Source organism: Pieris napi, chromosome 15, assembly GCF_905475465.1.
Source record: "Pieris napi chromosome 15, ilPieNapi1.2, whole genome shotgun sequence".
NCBI lineage: Eukaryota > Metazoa > Arthropoda > Insecta > Lepidoptera > Pieridae > Pieris > Pieris napi.
In genome coordinates, this window is record NC_062248.1 from 812,123 (window position 1) to 832,044 (window position 19,922).

At 37.0% G+C, this 19,922-nt stretch overlaps 1 protein-coding gene across 1 annotated transcript; it reads right to left on the reverse strand.

Moving 5' to 3' along the window:
* Positions 1–243: 243 nt before the first annotated feature.
* On the reverse strand, positions 244–19,392 carry LOC125056743. The gene is made up of 9 exons (XM_047660021.1): positions 19,298–19,392; positions 10,281–10,369; positions 9,657–9,721; positions 3,868–3,974; positions 3,565–3,644; positions 2,227–2,300; positions 1,739–1,889; positions 1,033–1,112; positions 244–590 (listed from the first exon to the last, which is right to left on the reverse strand). Exons 1-9 carry the CDS (start codon positions 19,310–19,312, stop codon positions 484–486), a joined length of 768 nt encoding a protein of 255 aa, XP_047515977.1. The 5' UTR covers positions 19,313–19,392; the 3' UTR covers positions 244–483.
* Between the last annotated feature and the right edge of the window lie 530 nt (positions 19,393–19,922).

The window sequence follows — 19,922 nt, forward strand, 5'->3', positions numbered from 1 at the left end:
CCCGTTTGCCTTGTTACATAAAAAAAGTAGACCGTACCCTTTTTTTATTAAATAAAACCCATTGTTTAATTCTTCCTTCATCTCTAACCTACTCTGGCAGTAAATCATAAGTTTTAGTGAAAATAATATTTTATATAGAATAACAATAATGAAATTAAATATTAAATAATAGAATCCGGCGGAATAAATTATCACTTAATATCAGATGAGCCTACCCGTTTACCCCGTTCTATAAAAAAAATGTTTATTTTCAAAGATTTTTATTTACATAAGTATACAGTATAGAGACACGACATATAATATCTGCAATATTTCCAAATATGAGATGTCCTTATGCGAAAAGTAAGGAATCTATACCACATAGTTTCATGGTCCATTGTTTTAGTAAAACAAACTGATAGATTTAATTAGAATACAATTACAAATTGTCGGTAAAAGCTGTAATGTCCTATAAGCTTTTTTTTTACGTTTTTTAATAAATAATTAAAGTTTTGGTCGTTGGATTGGTAAAGCTTGGGAATTCGCTTGTGGTTCATATTCTTCTTTGGTCTGTTCTCTCATTTGGCTTAATTTCGGTTTGTTCTTTGGTTCTGAAAATATAAATAGGTTATACTGTATCATAATCGCAGAACAGATGTTGCTAAAATATTAATACTAGTTTGCTCCGTTTACGGCTTGGATTCTTGAATGTTGGCATGAGTTTTTGTGACCTCGTCAACTACATTAACTATTTCAGTAATTTTACATATAAATATAATGAATTATATATTATATATCGGGGAAATACAGACGGGATACTTTATTTTACTTATTATACTCTGAAAATCTTACACTGGTAGCTTCTCGTTTACGCGAGCAATTTTAAAGTAAACTTCTTTATCGAATATAAACGCGATTTTTAACATTGATTAGATTTTTGTAACTTATCAACGTGTATTCTATTTCAATACGTGTGGCCCCATATAATACATTCCGACTAATTAGGACCATATATTAGGGAGACAATTACAAAAATAAACACTAAATTCTTACGATTTAAAGCGGCTGTTTGAGCTGGTCCCTCAATGGATACAAATTGGTTTAAACCTGGGGCTTTCTCAACCGGAACAGCCCTGAAAATAAACAATAATTATGTATAAAATGTGCGAAGAGTAGCTGGCCCTATGTGGCTATGTAAAGCTAGAAACAGAGAAGAGTGGAAGGCCTTAGAGGAGGCCTATCAGGCTTGCCGATTTATTATTAGTATTTTTACACGCCTTGTATTAGCTTCACCTGTATGTATGTATGTATGTATGTAACCGACTACTTCGGACTCGATTTTGAGCCACTTTTAACGGACAGATTTTATTCAAATTTTGCGCACCTGTCATAGATCGATGACAATGCAATAATCCGAAAAAAAAATTAACTAAAAAATAAAAAATAAATAATAGTTAAAAAAAACTAAAAAACACGCTTTAAAAGCACATCAATGGCGCTCTGTGCCATATTTTTCGTCTATCGAGCAACCCACGCGTTTTCACAATAATACCAGTATTTTTTGTTCTTTACCATTCCTATACCTTTCAGCCTAAATTAGGAATTATTTTTCACTTTTTAGTTTGATGTGCTTTAAAAACATGTTTTTTTAGTTTTTTTTAAATTATTTATTTTTAGTGTTAATTTTTTAAGTATTTCTAATTTTTATGTAGTATAAGTAATTACAGTAATAAAGGCTTTTATTATTATGTATTCTTACTGATAAGCTGGGTTGGGGTAGGCGAACGTAAATGGTCGTTGAACAGGCGCAGATCCCAGGAATATGTTAGGGCTTCCTTGATAGCCTGGATTTTGGTACGGCACTTGAGCTACTTGTCCTGATGGATCCAGAAGAACTGGATTCTGGTATCCTAAAACACATATACAACGCTTAATTTGACTAGGTTTAGTGTTTGCCACTTTTCTCGCTCTCTTTACTGCTCGCTTCTCCAAACAATGTGGTACGAAAACTTGACATTGAAGTCGGGAATTGCTATTGCATAATATGGTAAGGTTGCAATATTGGGTTCACCCTGGAGAAATGGAGTGAGAATTTTACCTTGAATTATTATCATCTGCATCAACACGTACCGAACCTATGTCTGATGGGTTTAATTTCATTCATGTTATTTAATGTTCGAAATATCATGTTTGGTAGGACTGGGTTCAAATCCCATTTAATATATAAATTATACATTTTATTTGTACCTGGATAAGCGTTATTTCCTTGTGGTGCGGCTGCCACGATGTAAACAGGTTGGTATCCGCCAACTGTTCCGGGTCTATTAAATACAAATTATTTTAAAAAAAACTTTAGAGGTGTCAAGGGACACCCGGATGGAACGAAATTCCTTTCGATTAATTTATATGTTAATTGGTATTATAACAGTATGATAGATTTTCTCGACACCAATCTTACGACGAAAAAAAAAGCCAACATCACGAGGTGTTCTTAGGCGGTCACCCATCCAAGTACTGACCTCGCCCGACGTTGCTTAACTTCGGTGATCGGACGAGAACCGGTGTATTACAATAGCAATAAAAAAGTGTCGTGACAACTTTTCGTAAGAATTTTTTCCGTCTAGCCCCTTTTCACAACGCGCGATAAGGAACTTCGTTCCAAAAACCTTTTTAACCGGATTATGTCAAAAAGTATCACAGCTTTAGAAAAAGTTGCATTGTTGCTGTCGGATAAATTTAAAATTATGTTAAATAATTGTAAATTTATAATAATACATAACTTTAATCCGGTTAAAAAGTTTTTTCTTTAAATGTGTAAAGGTTATGTCAATAAAAGACAATACTATGTACGAATTATTTAGTAAGTAATTTTTGGGATTACTGGGTTTATTTTACGTCGATTAAATTTATAAGTAAGTAACCTACTGAGTTGAGTTGACTACGTTTCAGTGTTCAAAGACAGCAAATTTATTCTAGAAATAAAAATAATGAAAACGCAACATAGTCTTTGGTTGACGGGAATTAATATTCATTTACATAAAACTTCGGATATAAACGCAAATTTATAATAACTCGGCGTATCGAGTGCATTTTAGAAATCGTGGTCTTCGGTCTCCAGAAAATGACGACGTTTCTTTCTTAGAATTTGGAGGTGTGGTTATTAATTGTAATTATCTTTATTAAGGTATAATTATGCAACATAATATAAGGATACTAGCTGACCTGGCAAACGTCGTTTTGCCATGTATATCATTTATAATAAAAAAATAGGGGTTGATCGTAGAGGGGTGAAAGTTAGATATTGTATGTATTTTTTAATGCTGTATCATTAAAAATAAAAACAAAAAAAAATATCTAAAAATAAAAAAAATATTTAGGGGTGGACTACCCTTAACATTTAGGGGGATGAAAAATAGATGTTGTTCGATTCTCAGACATACCAAAAATGAACACAAAATTTCATGAGAATCGGTCGAGCCGTTTCGGAGGAGTTTAACCACAAACACCGCGACACGAGAATTTTATATATTAGATAATATTTAACATTATACAAGCGAAGAACATTTATAATTAAAATAGATTTACCTAACGCCTGGCACGGGCATGTGAACAATAAACACTCTCTGGCCTGGAATCAAACCAGGAATATTTGGAGCAAGAGGAGTCTGAAAGAAAAAGATTTTGATTACAGAGCAAAATGAACAAGAGAACTTTTGCTCAAACTTTTTGACAGGCGTTAAAAATGAGAATATTAAGAAATTATAGCGAGTTTGATAGCTACAAACAGACAATATTCAAGTCATTGATTACAATTGAAATACTTTTTTTAATTTACAGTGGTGTATTTATTAATCTAAAAGGCTTGTGTCATAACAATATATGACTTACCTGCTGTGGAGGCTGCTGAGGCTGCTGTGCTCCGGGTATGAGTTCCACCTCACTATCAGGGTCCAGGGTCTCCAGTCTTGATGGACTGTCATCAGTGTTTGAAGCCTCTGAAAATTGTAAAAGGAATCATCTAAATGCTACAAAAACATGCTTTGTAGGTCGTATATCATTAAACGTTTCTTTAACTCAAACAAACAAAACCTATAACTGAAAAAAATCCTTTGACTGTTGAATTTACTAGGAGGCATAGAGTTTCTGAGTTAGTGTTTAGTTACAGAAGTGTTACAATTTCTTCTTGCACCCAACACGTGATACGCCGGAATGTTCTCAATGGAATGTAGTTGTAGGTGATTGATTAACGTGTCGTATTGAAACAGTGATGTGTTCAGACAAGAACATATCAGAATAGTTACGGTCGTGTGTTCTGAAAAGAACAGTTTCATCGTGTCGTAAGACACGGTAATTTGCCCTGACAAGGGCAGTTGTCAAACGTTTTCGTCGTGAAACAAGAATAATATGTCCTGAAAAGGACAGTTGTTAGACGTTTAGTCGAGATACGATAATTTGTCCTGAAAAGGACAGTTTTCAGCGTTATCGTATTGCTACGATACCGAAGTGTTCTGAGAAGAACACGTTCGTACGCTTCGACGGCTGCGTGCAGAAAAAGGCCAACTTTTTGCCGCGCCGCATTTTTATCGCCTACTCTGGTACCTGCGCAACCAATCAACGCTCCGCATCTTGGCACCACATATCAATATTAGTTGTAAGTGTAGGATAATTTTTAAGTATAATTGTACACAGTTTTGTAAATAAAATCATTCATCATTCACTATTCCATCTTCACCTCTTCTCTACAAGTAATTAGGGAGTTTTATTTTAACATCGACCGAGTAATTCTGAACCAGTCAACCTCAAGCTGCACACCTAAAGTGGTGACCCCGAGAAGAACAACCCGAGAAGAACAACCCGAGAAGAACAAACCCGAGAAGAACACCAAGAACATTGAAGATGTCGACAACAGAAAATTCCGGTGCAGAGCGTCTAACTTCATCAACACCGTCGAGCCAGGAAGCCTCCGGTATTTCACTGTCGCTCCGCGTGCCACCACCGCATCCGCAACAGCCAACCATCGACACACTCATCGGTGAAATAAGAAGATTGTCTTCGGAAGTTGCTGAGCTACGAGCACAACCTTGCGACAACCATCGCAACCGTCGCCCTCGCCACCGTTTACAATCACGCTCGCAGAACGCATCTACAAATCGTAACGAAAACCAACGAGAGTCGCAGATGGAAGACCGAAGTCGCAAAAAGTCTCCAATGCCGTACTGCTACTACCATCAACGCTACGGTATGGACGCGAAGAAATGCGCACCACCATGCAGTGTCAAGCCCATTAACCAGTCGGAAAACTAAAAGTAACGCTGGCCGCGGCGGGAACTGGCGTTACCGAATCATCACACCGCCTTTTCGTTACCGACAGGGTAACGAAACTTACCTTTTTGGTCGACACAGGAGCCAATATCTCCGTGCTACCAAAGAAAAAAGGCTCACGCGAAAAACCACTGCCATTTCAACTCTACGCCGCCAACAACACTGTAATTCCTACATACGGAGAGAAGTCACTCACACTCGATCTTAACCTCCGAAGACCATACACATGGAAATTCGTCGTAGCAGATGTGTCCAAGCCAATCCTGGGAGCAGATTTCTTGCAGTACCACCACCTCATTGTCGACGTAAAAAACCGACGATTGATCGACGGGAAAACACAGCTGGTAACTAACGCTCAACTTAGTACTGCGGGCATACCTACAGTTCGCAGTATAGACATTGGGCAAAATTACCACAGCATACTAGCCGATTTCCCAGGCACAACTAGGCTCACTTCAATGAAGCTTAGTCCTAAACATTCCGTCGAACACTTCATTGAAACAAATGGACCGCCTCTACACTGCAGGCCACGCCCCATTGCGCCGCATCGCTACGAAATGGTCAGAAAGGAATTTCAGAGCATGATTGATCAAGGGTTATGCAGACCAAGCAAAAGCCCTTGGGCATCACCTCTTCACGTCGTGCCTAAGAAGAGTGGAGAGTTACGTGTGTGTGGTGATTACCGAAGGCTCAACGCTATAACCAAGCCCGATCGGTATCCCATACCACGCATACGTGATTTCACATACCAACTCGCAGGGAAGAAAATTTTCTCCACACTTGACCTCAACCGCGCCTACCAACAACTGCCAGTCAGCGAGCAAGATGTGGAGAAAACAGCTATCATCACACCATTCGGCCTTTTCGAGTTCCCGCGCATGTGTCCTGGTCTAAAGAACGCCGGCCAGACATTCCAACGCTTTATTCACGAAGTACTGCGCGAACTCGACTTCGTATTCCCTTTTGTTGATGACCTACTAATCGCATCAATTGACGAGGAACAGCACCGAAAACACCTACGCACCGTATTACAGCGACTAGAAGAATACGGTATTACCATCAACCCATCAAAATGTGTTTTCGGCCAGCCAACTGTCAAATTCCTCGGTCATCAAGTCACGGCGGAAGGAATACAGCCACCCCAAGAGAAGGTACAGGCTATCACAGACTTTCCAAAGCCACAAACCGTAGAGGAACTGCGACGTTTTCTCGGTATGATAAATTTTTACCGCGAAAATATTAAAGACGCTGCCACCATACAAGCGCCGCTAAATGCCTACCTGCACAACATCAAGAAGCGTGACAAAACTAAGATCGACTGGACCGCTGAATCGACGCAAGCTTATGAAGCATGTAAAGAGAGCATAAAAAACGCCGCTTTACTCGCTCATCCGTCTCACCATGCGACGCTTGCTATATTCAGCGACGCGAGTGACAAAACAGCTGGTGCCGCACTAAATCAATTTGTGAACAACACATGGCAACCACTCGGCTATTTTTCGAAGAAATTCAGCGACGCACAGACTCGCTACAGTACATACGATCGAGAGCTACTCGCCATCTATATGGCTGTCAAACACTTCCGAAAAATGTTCGAGGGACGTGAAATAATAATATTCACGGACCACAAGCCGCTAACATTCGCTTACACAAAATCAAATTCAAACAGCGAATCACCGAGACGCACCCGACAGCTACTATATATCAGCGAATTTACCACTGATATACGACACATCAGTGGGTCTCAAAATGCAGCCGCAGACGCATTATCACGCATCGACGCAATCACATGTCCATCGCCGATCGACTACAATCAACTTGCAATAGCTCAAGAGCGCGATAGCGATAGAATTCAAGCACTCGGTTTACAGAGCAACTTATCTTTCAAGGAAGTAAACCTGCCCGCGTCAAACATCAAATTACTCTGCGAAACTTCGACCTCATACATACGTCCGTACCTACCTGAAGAATATCGACGTACCGCATTCGACGCAGTACATAACGTTAGCCACCCTGGAATAAAGACCACGAGGAAATTAATTACGCAACGCTACTTTTGGCCCTCAATGAACGCAGATGTCGGCAAGTGGGCAAAAGTATGCCTACAGTGTCAGCGCGCTAAAATACAACGCCATACAACAAGTCCATTATCAATATTTTCACCAACCGAACGATTCGAACACGTGCACATCGATATCGTTGGTCCGCTACCTACAGCGGCCACCGGTCATCGATACCTCGTGACAATGATCGACAGAGCGACGAGATGGCCCGAAGCATACCCATTATGCGAAATAACAGCTGAAGACGTCGCCAAAGCATTATACGAAGGTTGGATTTCCCGTTTCGGTTGCCCTGCTACAATAACAACGGACCAAGGACGCCAATTCGAAAGCAGAGTATTTGCATCTCTTTCTCGCTTACTCGGAATTGAGAAAACGCGTACAACATCATACCATGCACAGTGTAACGGTATCATCGAAAGATGGCACCGTGTCCTTAAGGCCGCATTGAAGGCAAGACTACAGACCGCAAGAAGCTGGATTAACGAGCTACCAACCGTCTTACTCGGATTACGCGCCGCTATGCGAAGTGACACCGGCGTAAGCGCCGCACAACTTACCTACGGATGCAACATACGCTTACCCGGTGATTTCTTATCAACGACCCGCGATAATGTCATTAGGGACTCTGCCTACATCGATCAGCTGCGCGACGCAATACGTAACTTGCAACCAATGCCTAACCAACCACACAGCAATACAAAACCTATATTCGTACACCGCGACCTGCAGACATGTGAATACGTATTCGTACGCATAGACGCCGTAAAGAAGCCATTACAAGCACCCTACGACGGACCCTATCGCGTGCTAAAACGAGACAGCAAGATATTCACGCTGCAGTTACCTAACCGTGAAACAAACATCTCTATTGACAGACTCAAACCCGCCTACACAATCGCCGAGCCAGATGTGCCCACTGATACAATACCGAGTACCTGCAACAAGCAAATCACATCAAGTGCGAACGAAACACATGAACCATTAAATAGCCTGAAACATCAAAACGACAACAACCTGAAACATCAAAACGATAACAACCTGAAACATCAAAACGACAACGACCTGAAACAACAAGACATTGGGAACAACACAATACCTACAAGGACAACTCGCCGAGGCCGCGTTATACGCCTGCCGGTACGCTTCGCTAGAGGGGGAATCCTGTAGGTGATTGATTAACGTGTCGTATTGAAACAGTGATGTGTTCAGACAAGAACATATCAGAATAGTTACGGTCGTGTGTTCTGAAAAGAACAGTTTCATCGTGTCGTAAGACACGGTAATTTGCCCTGACAAGGGCAGTTGTCAAACGTTTTCGTCGTGAAACAAGAATAATATGTCCTGAAAAGGACAGTTGTTAGACGTTTAGTCGAGATACGATAATTTGTCCTGAAAAGGACAGTTTTCAGCGTTATCGTATTGCTACGATACCGAAGTGTTCTGAGAAGAACACGTTCGTACGCTTCGACGGCTGCGTGCAGAAAAAGGCCAACTTTTTGCCGCGCCGCATTTTTATCGCCTACTCTGGTACCTGCGCAACCAATCAACGCTCCGCATCTTGGCACCACATGTCAATATTAGTTGTAAGTGTAGGATAATTTTTAAGTATAATTGTACACAGTTTTGTAAATAAAATCATTCATCATTCACTATTCCATCTTCACCTCTTCTCTACAAGTAATTAGGGAGTTTTATTTTAACATCGACCGAGTAATTCTGAACCAGTCAACCTCAAGCTGCATCCCTAAATAGTGCTCCTACGTACATCTTGCTGATTTGTGTCCCGCTTTTCCACACCTATAGCATATTGCTATGGTCCACAGTGGTTGAGCAATACGCCCGTGTGTGCCCTATTTTCAAACATTTGTAACAGCGTCCAGTATTATTTTTGCTATTGCAACCGGGCATTGTACAAGCACACTTCTTGTTCTGTATCTCTTCTCAATGTCTTTACACTTAATTAACTCTGCCACACAGTTTGCTTTATTTCACAGAGCAGCAATTACATCGTCAGCGGTAACTGCATCGTCAAGTTTATCTCCTTTGTCTCTCCTTTGTTTCCTGTCTGGGCCTCCCCCAGAAGGTAGACAAGATTTCTACCTGGACCCATCACTTATTAGAGTCTTCAATTTAAAAAAAATTGTGTGCTATAATAAATGACGGTAACGTCTACCATTTTTAAACACTCACTAATACGCCTACTCGCACACAGCACACTAGTAATATAAATAAATCGTACTTTTGTCTTACAAAAGCCCACGGAATGAAGCATTATGTTATTTTACTTACCTTGCTTCTGTTGAGGTTGGCTATAGAAGTTTTCTAACTGCTGTGCTCCCGCATAATAGTCCAATCTGAATGTAAAAAGTTTAAATTATATCCAAACATAAACAAATTTTTTAACATATATTATAGACATAAATTTGCTAATATCAAGATCACAATTCACATCGCCACAAGTGGCGATGTGAATGTTCTTATCACAAATTTTAACCTGCGTAACGATCTTTAAGTTTTTTTACCTCATTTTAACCTTGTGTTTCCCAACGGGCAATTTGATTGTTAAGGGGGGCAATACAAAAATTTAACAAAATTACTTGAATTCCAGTTTTAAAATTTTTCAAAATTTACCTACTGTGTTTCGTTAACAATTTCTTAGCTATTTCTTCCTTTAACCAGTATTTTAAGTTACTTAAGTAAACAATTCAATTTTTTAATATTGAAAATTATGTATATTATATAAGAATTTTAGAAAGGCTAAGGGCATGGGACAAGGTTGGGAAACACTGTTCTATACGAAATTGACGCTACGGTGTTCTTAACTTACATGGATATTACCAATAGATTTCGTTGTAAGGCAATACGGAATCTATGTATGCAGTACACGGCAGTCGAAATTATAAAATATCTTACGGATTTATTTGTTGATATTGCTCCTGAGTGTAGTAACCAGATGGCACCGGTGGAGCAGCAACTGCTGCGCTAATTATCCCGATTAAGTACTGCAAATAAATAATTAATATATTAAAATTGCATTTTCACCCGTAACTAGATGAAACGGTAATTTATGAAAAACTATCTGTTATCTCTGTCATAAATGCTTAATAAATCTTCAAATCAAAGGCTAAATATAAATTAAACCTTTCCTGACGCAGCAAAATCAAGTAAAACCTACTACACTAGTGTATTTTCTTTACATAGCTTTTTATATATTATTCTATTGTACGTGTGTATGTCAGTGAACTTCTCTTAAACCGCTGGACCGATTTGAGTGATTTTTTTTGTATGCGTTGAGCCCTAGATGGTTTAGAATTTAGATTCACAAATCAGCCCAGCATATGGCGCCGTGGTATTTTCGTATCTACTTTGTTTAATCCGCTTAAAATATAATGCTGGACAACGTGTGTCGGGTCCGCTAGTAGTATACCTAATATTATATTTTTAAGGCAGTTTTTGCCGTGCACCACCACTAATCGAACCAGCTGCCCACTGAAGTATTTCCGAACCAATTTGACTTAGCTTCCTTCAAGAAAAGAGCGTACCAATTCTTGAAAGGCCAGCAACGCTCTCGCGAGCCTTCTGGCAATGTCCTCATGAATGTCCATGGGCATTATCACTTAACTTCAGGTAAGCCTCCTGCCAGTTAGACGTAAAAAACTTTATTAGGAACACTTAATAGAAAATTTTGTCACATTTACCCACGGCAGTATTAAACCTTCAATTCTAACGCCCCTATTGGATACATCTAATTATAATTCAAGAAGTTGACCATCCTTCAGTCGTACGTGAGGCCAGTAGGTTATGTAAGTGTTAAGTATAGCGCGAATTTTGATTTGATTAGGTAAAATAGAGCAGATAGTAAATCTTAAATATATAACTATTTAAATCTTTAATTAATTGTATTTTGCGTTACTGGTATAGGTATATATATAATAAAAAAATCAGTGAATCAATAACCTTTTTACGCTGGGCCTAAGATTTCTGAATCGGTTTCATGATCGTTTATCAATCTAATAGGCAAGTAGGTGATCAGCCTCCTGTGCCTGACATACCCACGACTTTTGGGTCAAAGACATGCCTCGGTTTAGCGATGTTTTCCTTCACCGTTCGAGCAAATGTTAAATGCGCACATAGAAAGAAAACCCATTGGTGCATAGCCGGGGATCGAACCTACGACCTCATGGACGAGAGTCGCACGCTGAAGCCACTTGACCAACACTGCCTTTTACATTATATATAAATAGCACAGTCCTTAGATGCATTATCAGTAATATCAATCGATGATACAATAAATTACCATTCTACGTAACTTCAGTATGTATTTGCAATAATTAATTTGTTTTTCTCATTCCAAGGGCTTACAACGATGGAAGTAAGGTTTTAAGTAAATAACAAAGTTTGCTTAGTGAACACGGAGTGTTTTTTTTTTAAAGTATAAGGTACAGAAGTTTTTATAAGAGAGTATGAAAATCTAATATGAAGTTAAGATATTGCAGATAAATTATTTTATTCATTTATTTATGTGCTAAAACAACATATATGCTTAAAATATACAAGAAAATTTACACACATACACATAAATTATATTAGTACGTACAATTTTCAAATTAGCAAGAAAAAATTAAACACAAGCAAACAGCAAAAAATAAATAAAACTAAATAAAAACTTAAATCTCATTAAAAGCGTGAACCACAAAATTACGGCAAGTTGGAAGATTGTTGTAAAATATATCAATATTTTCATTATCTATTGATAGTAATTAAATTGTAAAAGCGAGATAGCCTATTCGCTGGAGCATTAAAAGCAGCAGATTTGATTGATTGATAAGATTTGATAATAATTTGATTTGTATGCAACACGATTTATATCATTATATTTAAAATATGATATTTAATTAAAATAAATGCCCACAGATGGCATATATTCAAATTCTACATATACACAAGAAAATATCTACAAACCTACTTATATTTAAATTCAAATTCAAAATAATTGATTAATTTAGGTAGCACAATGTGCAGTTATGAACGTCAAAAAAGAAATATGTACATATTAAATTATTCTAATTTTACATTTACTTTCAGTTCTCTAATCAATCTCTAAGAAGAGAAGAACTGGCAATAAACTCTCCGCCACTCTTTTTAATCGCCATTTTTTTTGTTTAATAAATGCTTGTAAGGAGCTGCAACCATTACACCATGTTCCACATGACATCTTTAAGTAATTAATAATAAGAAAAATGCAAATAAAAAACAAAGATTTGTCTTCTATCAGCAGTAGGCATGGTGAAATAGGAGCACGCACATACATTCTCGTGGGCACAACGGATACTAAAAAAAGGTTACTAATATCCAGAAAGCATTAAAGAAGTAGAAAACCTGCTAATAGAGAAAGATCTACTACTGTGAAACATGTGATTGTCACCAGTTTCCAGTAAATGAATATTTTATTTTATATTTCGCTCAGTCGTTTTGACCTTGACCTTGCTATGTGTCAACGCTCGTAAACATGAGTGAGGAAGTTTTGGTTCTTCTCACTTACGTTATTTTCATACTTAAATTTATGTATACCCAACTCTTGATTTATAACTAAACATTGCAATTCAAAATCGGAACAATTCTTAAAAGGCCGGCAACGCACTTGCGAGCCTTCTGGCATTGTTATTTATTTATTTATTAACACTTCGTTGCGTTAAAATATAAAAAATTAACATTATTAAATGAAAAGGAGGGCAACTGGCGGCCTTATCGCTTTCGAGCGATCTCAGGCGGCCAGGCAACCACTGTGAGAAAAGAAAAAAATTGTATTAAATATATAGATAGATTAGGCAAGAAGTGCAAAAATACATATTCCATATAGTTATTAAGAAAAAATACTAAACAGGAACAAAAATCAAACTAAACTAATAAAGGATGCATGAAAAATAAAAAGTAAAAAGTGCACATGAATCATGATAATTTTATTTAAGATCAGTCTCACATCAGTAGTTAGTACGAAAATTAGGGATACGATGTGGACAGGTAATGTTTGTACAAAAGAAGATGAAAGGATTGGCCAAGAAATTAGTGTCCATGGGCGGCAGACATAACATCTGATGAGTCTCCTGCCTTGCCTCCTGTTACATAACAAATTGATTGCTTAAGAACAGAACAGAATATAATTCAGTGAAGCAGCATAATAACGTCCGCTTTGATAACAAATGAAAATTAAAATGTAACAGATCTAGGTAACGTCATAAAAACAATAAATACTTCTAAATTTCCATTTACTGCATGTCAAATCAAAGGAAGGACAAACGATTTCAAGAAACTTCCCGGCATTAATTAATTGCCAAGTATTTTGTTTAAAATGTCTGTAAGGACATTACATCATGACCTATGGTAATCACCAAAAGGCTATATCACCTTAATGTTTTGTTATCGCGATCGAAGTGTCTAGGGGCAGCGGTATCACTTAACATCAGGTGAGCCTCCTGCCCGTTTGCCCCCTGTTCTATAAAAACAAGGATACGAAAGGAAATTCTTAGGTGGTTTGACCATATAGAACGGATGATTGAGAAGTGGTGAACAAATAAACAAGGCAACCAAGGATGGTGAAATCAGGTTGGGCAGGCCTTTTCGTACATTCACAAATCCTGGAGGGTCTTGGTCTCGGACTAGAGAAGGGACAAGTTAACTATAACCAACCAGCATGCGTGGTGAATGGTGATGAAGAGAAAGGTATTCCAGAAACGTAGCAAGTGGAGATCTGTGGTCTCTGTTTACCTTCGGGAAAAAGACGTGAAGTTATAAATAAAATATTTTAAAACTCAGGACGACCTTACCAAGAAGTAATAAAGAGTCAAACAGTCACCATTTGTAACAAAAAACCGAAGGAGAAAGAAGGAATTTATATCTTGAGATATATTTGTTGTTATCAATACTAAAGTGATCACTCCACACTAACACACTACCAGACCAGGGAAGCCAGGATAAGTTGCTAGTCCTATGTAAAGTTGAATGTACGAATAATGTCCTCTTAGATCTGAGTTCAAAAAAGTATAAAAACACCGTTAGTCGCGTGTTAAATTGCACATTATGTTAAACAAACACAGACTTCGAACAAAAGAAGTCATGAACTATATAAAATCGTTCTTCAAACTTTTTAAATATATTTATGAGTCCTAAAATGTTTAAAATACACAAGAATAACTTCACAAATTTCATACATATCTAATAATAAATAAAATTCTCGAGTCACAATGTTCGTTCCCATACTCCTCCGAAACGGCTCGACCGATTCTTATAAATCTTTTATGCATACTTCGTAAGTCGGCTACTATCTATCTTTCAAACCCCTAAATGATAAGTGGTGTCCAATCCAAAAAAAATATGTGTTATTATTTTTTTATGATACAAAAATACATACAATCCCTAATTTTCAGCCTTCTACGATCAACCTATATTTTTTTATTATTGTAGATAGTTATATTATAACTAAAAAAATACTTCCTAGAAATAATATACATCAACTAGTCAATTATATAAATTTCAAACATACACAAATATGCAAGCTACCTTTTGACCTTTTGTTGTAGAATATTGTATTTCACTAGGATAAGTCAGGCCGACTTACAATATTGAAACACGCGCGAAAAAGAATATTTGTTCATCATGTTGGATGTATCTGGAAGGAATACTCTCATATTTGTCTCGAATAACGCATAGAGAAATGATACGCGCTTATTAATAAAAGTTCTCTTAGTGACTCTTTTGTAATTTTTTGTCAAATTGTATATTAGATTCCTATCATTAGGGCTTGTGTAAAAAATTGCGTAAATGGACTGATTAATAAAGTCACTTCCCTGTCACTCAGATTTTTGAATTATATAACTAAAAGTTAATCTCCTATAAGAAGATCTCACGACGCCAGGTTTGCTTGGGACGGCAACACTTCCGCTTTCCTTGCCTTCCAATGAAGCGCCTGCTTGGGGATATAATTGGAATCTCTTCGGAATGCATATCTTATATATATCTTGAAATACTTAGTATTACAAAAAACTATCTACTTTGATACTTTAACCATTCCTCTAACAAAGTCGCTCGAGTCTCGTGATATAAGCCATAAATGTATTCAATTAAGGCATTTTATATTTCCTAAGCGTAGTTTTAAGTAACTTCCATGCAAAATGAGGCCATTGAGCAGTAACGATGCGAATCCCCGCAGATATGTCAACTGTAATTATAGCATTATAGTTGCGTTGTTGTGATGCAATCGCTTCTACGGTTGTTGGTCTTGAGGAAATGCGTAAGTCAAATACATAGTATTAAGTTTACTTATTGATCTAGGTATATAAATTATGAACGAAATATATATATGAGATTTTTAACTGAGCGACACTTTTGTAATTTTCCATCGAATCGTATATACGCCAATTTAAAGGGATAATTACATTATTAAAAAAATTGTGTGACTGAACTGATTAAGTTTATATTATTTATTTCTATACAACAAAGTCACTTCCCCGTCACTTAGATGTTTAAAACACTTAAAAGGAGTATTAAGAATATATTGGACAGAGAAAAACTACGTACAATTGGCAAAGTACGAGTATAGAGATGACAAAACGAGATTTATGCCTGTCAAAACCCATAGCATTATTATCGTACGTGAGTCAAACTTAACGTTCTGTCTCGTTTCTGTAACATACTTTAAGGGGTGAATATGTATTCTAGTCGAGCACATTTTTCGAGATGACATAAAAAGAAGAGTTCTGCATGACCCGAGCGGTAACACAAGTTCGGCTCCGTACATCGAGAGCAAAAAACGTCTATGGCGATAGAACGTTAAGGTATTTGCTCCGCGGCTAATAAATGGACTATTCATTCAGTTATTAGATAGCCTAGCGTTAACTAACATAAAAAGTAAATTGACAAACCACAGCGGTATTCTAATGTTAAAAAGGTAAGGGTCAGATTCTAAATCTAGACTTTAGTGTGACATAAAACACAACACATTTAATACTAGACCGCACGTTACCCTGAGTGTCCCATTGTGTTGAATATATAAAATACTAGGAATGCATAACAAATCTCTGAGTTTTTAAAGTGTTAACTGCCTGTGCGAGTTTCGCTGTCTAGGCTTTCGGGTGCGTTGCCCTGAAATAAAAGTCGCAAAGACGCGCAATTCCGATCTTAATCACTTATACCTCATAAAACATGTATATTTCTTTGTTTACTATGTGAGAAGGTCTAATCTCACATTGCATTTGTCAAGGTAGATGAGTCAAGAATACCCTTGGAATGGTCCAATGGGAAGAAGAAAGAGAGAACCAGGGCGCAAGAAATAGAGACAAGTGGAAGAAATGGAGGAGACCTTCAATCCGTCGGAGGTCGAGTTCTAACGTAAAACATAATGACAAGGACTTAGTGTAGTGTAGTACTCGAATAAAGGCTATTTTTATTTGATTTAGGTCAAATGTACATCTAATTGAGCCTCACCGTTGTTTCTGAAATATTTAAGACACCAATTCCAAGTGCATTTTAATAACAGAATATAATTAATAATATTTCCACAATACATCGATCATAGCATTATTATGGTTTATTAACCGGCTCAATTCCTGTGAAAATTGGTTAATTAAAAAGGAGAATTACCAGTCTTTTGATAATTTTTAAATAAAAATAATTTAAAAAAATATGTATAGAAAAGCATCCCAGTATTATTTTAATTTAATTTATTTACAGCTGCACATATTACAAAATAAAACACTTAGACAATATACAAAGCCAAAACAGATTACATTGATAAACAAAATTTATGAAACAGAAGACTTAAGTACACAAAAACAAAACAGAAATGAAACCGACAATTAATATTATGAAGAAAAAACTAAATTGTAACTGCTAAACAAATAAGGTTTTTACTTGGGCGAATATTGTTATTGTCTTAAAGTAAAGACAAGATTGCCAGATAAATACAGCGTTTATAAGAACTATAAATATTATAAAGATGCGTAAGATAAGCGCAACAACATAGGAAGTGTTAATCTGATAAAAAGTTGTTTCTTTAAACAATACCGCGGTAGTTTTTCTATACAATAATCTGAGTTTGATATAACTAGTTTAAATAATAATACCGGTACTACATTCTGGAAACATGCTTTTCTGTTCTTAAACAAATAGCAAAATGTCGCTTATCTTGAAGGAAGGGCTTTTATTCAAATCAGCCCAGTAGCAGATTGGAATGTATTCTTGTTGCCCTCCAAATACAATATTTTGAGGTCTTTTTATAGACAATTAGAAAATCAGACTTCTGTGATGATATGTAATTTTTGGGAGATTCGATTTCCTCACGGTGTTTGTATTTACCGTATTAGCAAGTGTTAATTACGGTCGTAGAAAAATCCATGCACAGCTGTGATTCGAACTTACGACCTCTGGCTTAAGAGTCGCACGCTTCAGTAAAGCTACGGTTTCCTAGAAAAGCGGTGCCGTTATCTAACGGCCGTAATGTAACGTTGGTTGACGTCACCTATACGTTGTCTATTATTGACATCGGAGTAGGTTTTCTAGAGAACGTTGAGTGTCACCGTAACGTCAAATAGCGGTGCTGCCATTTTCATGACGGCCATCATAGCGGTGATAAACAGTTCATCGTTTTTAACGTGTAGCGGTGCGCATATTTAATTAATACAATGACTTGGACGAGCGAAAATGATGAACAATAAATTGATTTTGTTAAAAATCATGAAGCTTTGTACAATATTTCAAATCCAAAGAGTACAGCCAAGCTCAGATGAAGAAACCACAGCTTGGCCACCGTAAAGACGGCCGTTATTAACAACCGTAAAATGATATAAGAAACACACATTTGCTGAGTTTCTTACCCGTTCTTCTCAGAACAGGGCCTCCTGGTAGTTTTGCGAACGGATGGCGTAGTCTTGCTCTTTCGTGAATTTTGTAAACGTTGTTGACATTCATAAGCATGCTCTAAGAAGCATCTAAATTGAATAAACGAATTTTGATTTTTTTTTTTTAAGAAAAACGCTTTTTACCGGATTAAAGTTATGTATTATTATAAATTTACAACTACGCTGTAAAGCACGCGAAAAGTCGGATAAATTTAAAACTATGTCAAATAGTTGTAAATTTATAATAATACATAACTTTAATCCGGTAAAAAGCGTTTTTCTTTAAATGTGTAATAAGAGTTATGTTAATCAAAGACAATACTATTTGATTTTTTTTTGACATCCATACTTACAAACTTTCGCGTTTATAATAAGTAGGATTACCGAGTTTCCAGGCTATACCTACTATTTTTTATTATTATATCTTTTACATGATCTAAAGTAAGACAAAATGTGAAGGGTTTATTGCTAGACAATAGGCTAGAAAATACCTATATAATTTTTTTATAGTACAAGCAACGAGCAGGAAGCTCACCAATTGTTAAGTGATACCACCGCCTACCACCTTTCTCTGCCAGAAGGTTCGCAAGTGCGTTGCCGACCTTTTAAGAATTGGTACGCTGCAATCTTGAAGGACCCATAAACCGATATTTGTAAAGTAGTTGACACATTTGAATTTAATTACCTTGAAAAGGCAATGACATTAATATTCGGAACATAGTAAAATATATGAAGTGATACAGCCGCCCAGGGACACTTACACTGTAATAAGGCTCGCAAGTGCATTGCTGGCCTATTAAAAAATTGGTACGGTGCAATCTTGAAGGACTCTAAGTCGAAAACTTCGTAATCTGATATTTGTAAAGTATTTTAATGTGAAAATTTATTTTCATAGAAAATCGTACATAAAAAAAAGAAAATTATTACACATAATAAATATCTCAATGTTAAAAAGCCTGTTTACGCTTGCTAATACGTCGAGTTACGAAAATATAATTCGCGTTTATATCCAGAGAAAAATATTTGTACATTACTTACAATTAGTACCGGCATTTTCCTCACTCACAGATCACAGCACAAGACAGTACTGCGTGTGGGACGCATGCGCCAGCCTTATATCAAGTCACACACGCAGCAATGCGTAAGCGCAAGTTAATGTGTCATAGTGTTTATACGCCGTTTAGTGGTTAGCATGTTCATGAAATCTTGGATTCAAATCCCAATTCTCAAATTTTTTTTTTTTTGCGTAATAAAAGTCTTCGAGTGGAGAAAGGAAGGTTCTGCTTCTAACTAAAGGAGGGATCCTCGCTTAGTCTACCCACCGAAGGATATATAGTAGTTGTATATATCCACATCTGAGCGTTTTTGCCACGCACCACCACTATGTGAAACCAGCTGCCCACTGAAGTATTTCCGAACCATTTCGACTTAGGGTCCTTCAAGAAATGAGCGTACCAATTCTTAAAAGGTCGGCAACGCACTTGCGAGCCTTCTGGCAATATGAGTGTTCATTGGCGGTGGTATCACTTAACATCAAGAGAACCTCCTGCCCGTTTGCCTCCTGTTACATACAAAAAAACGTACTATTTTTGCCATAGATTGAAGCATACCTTGTAAATAGGGATTTGTTTAAGAAAGTAGGTAGTCCTAGGTTGCGAATGTG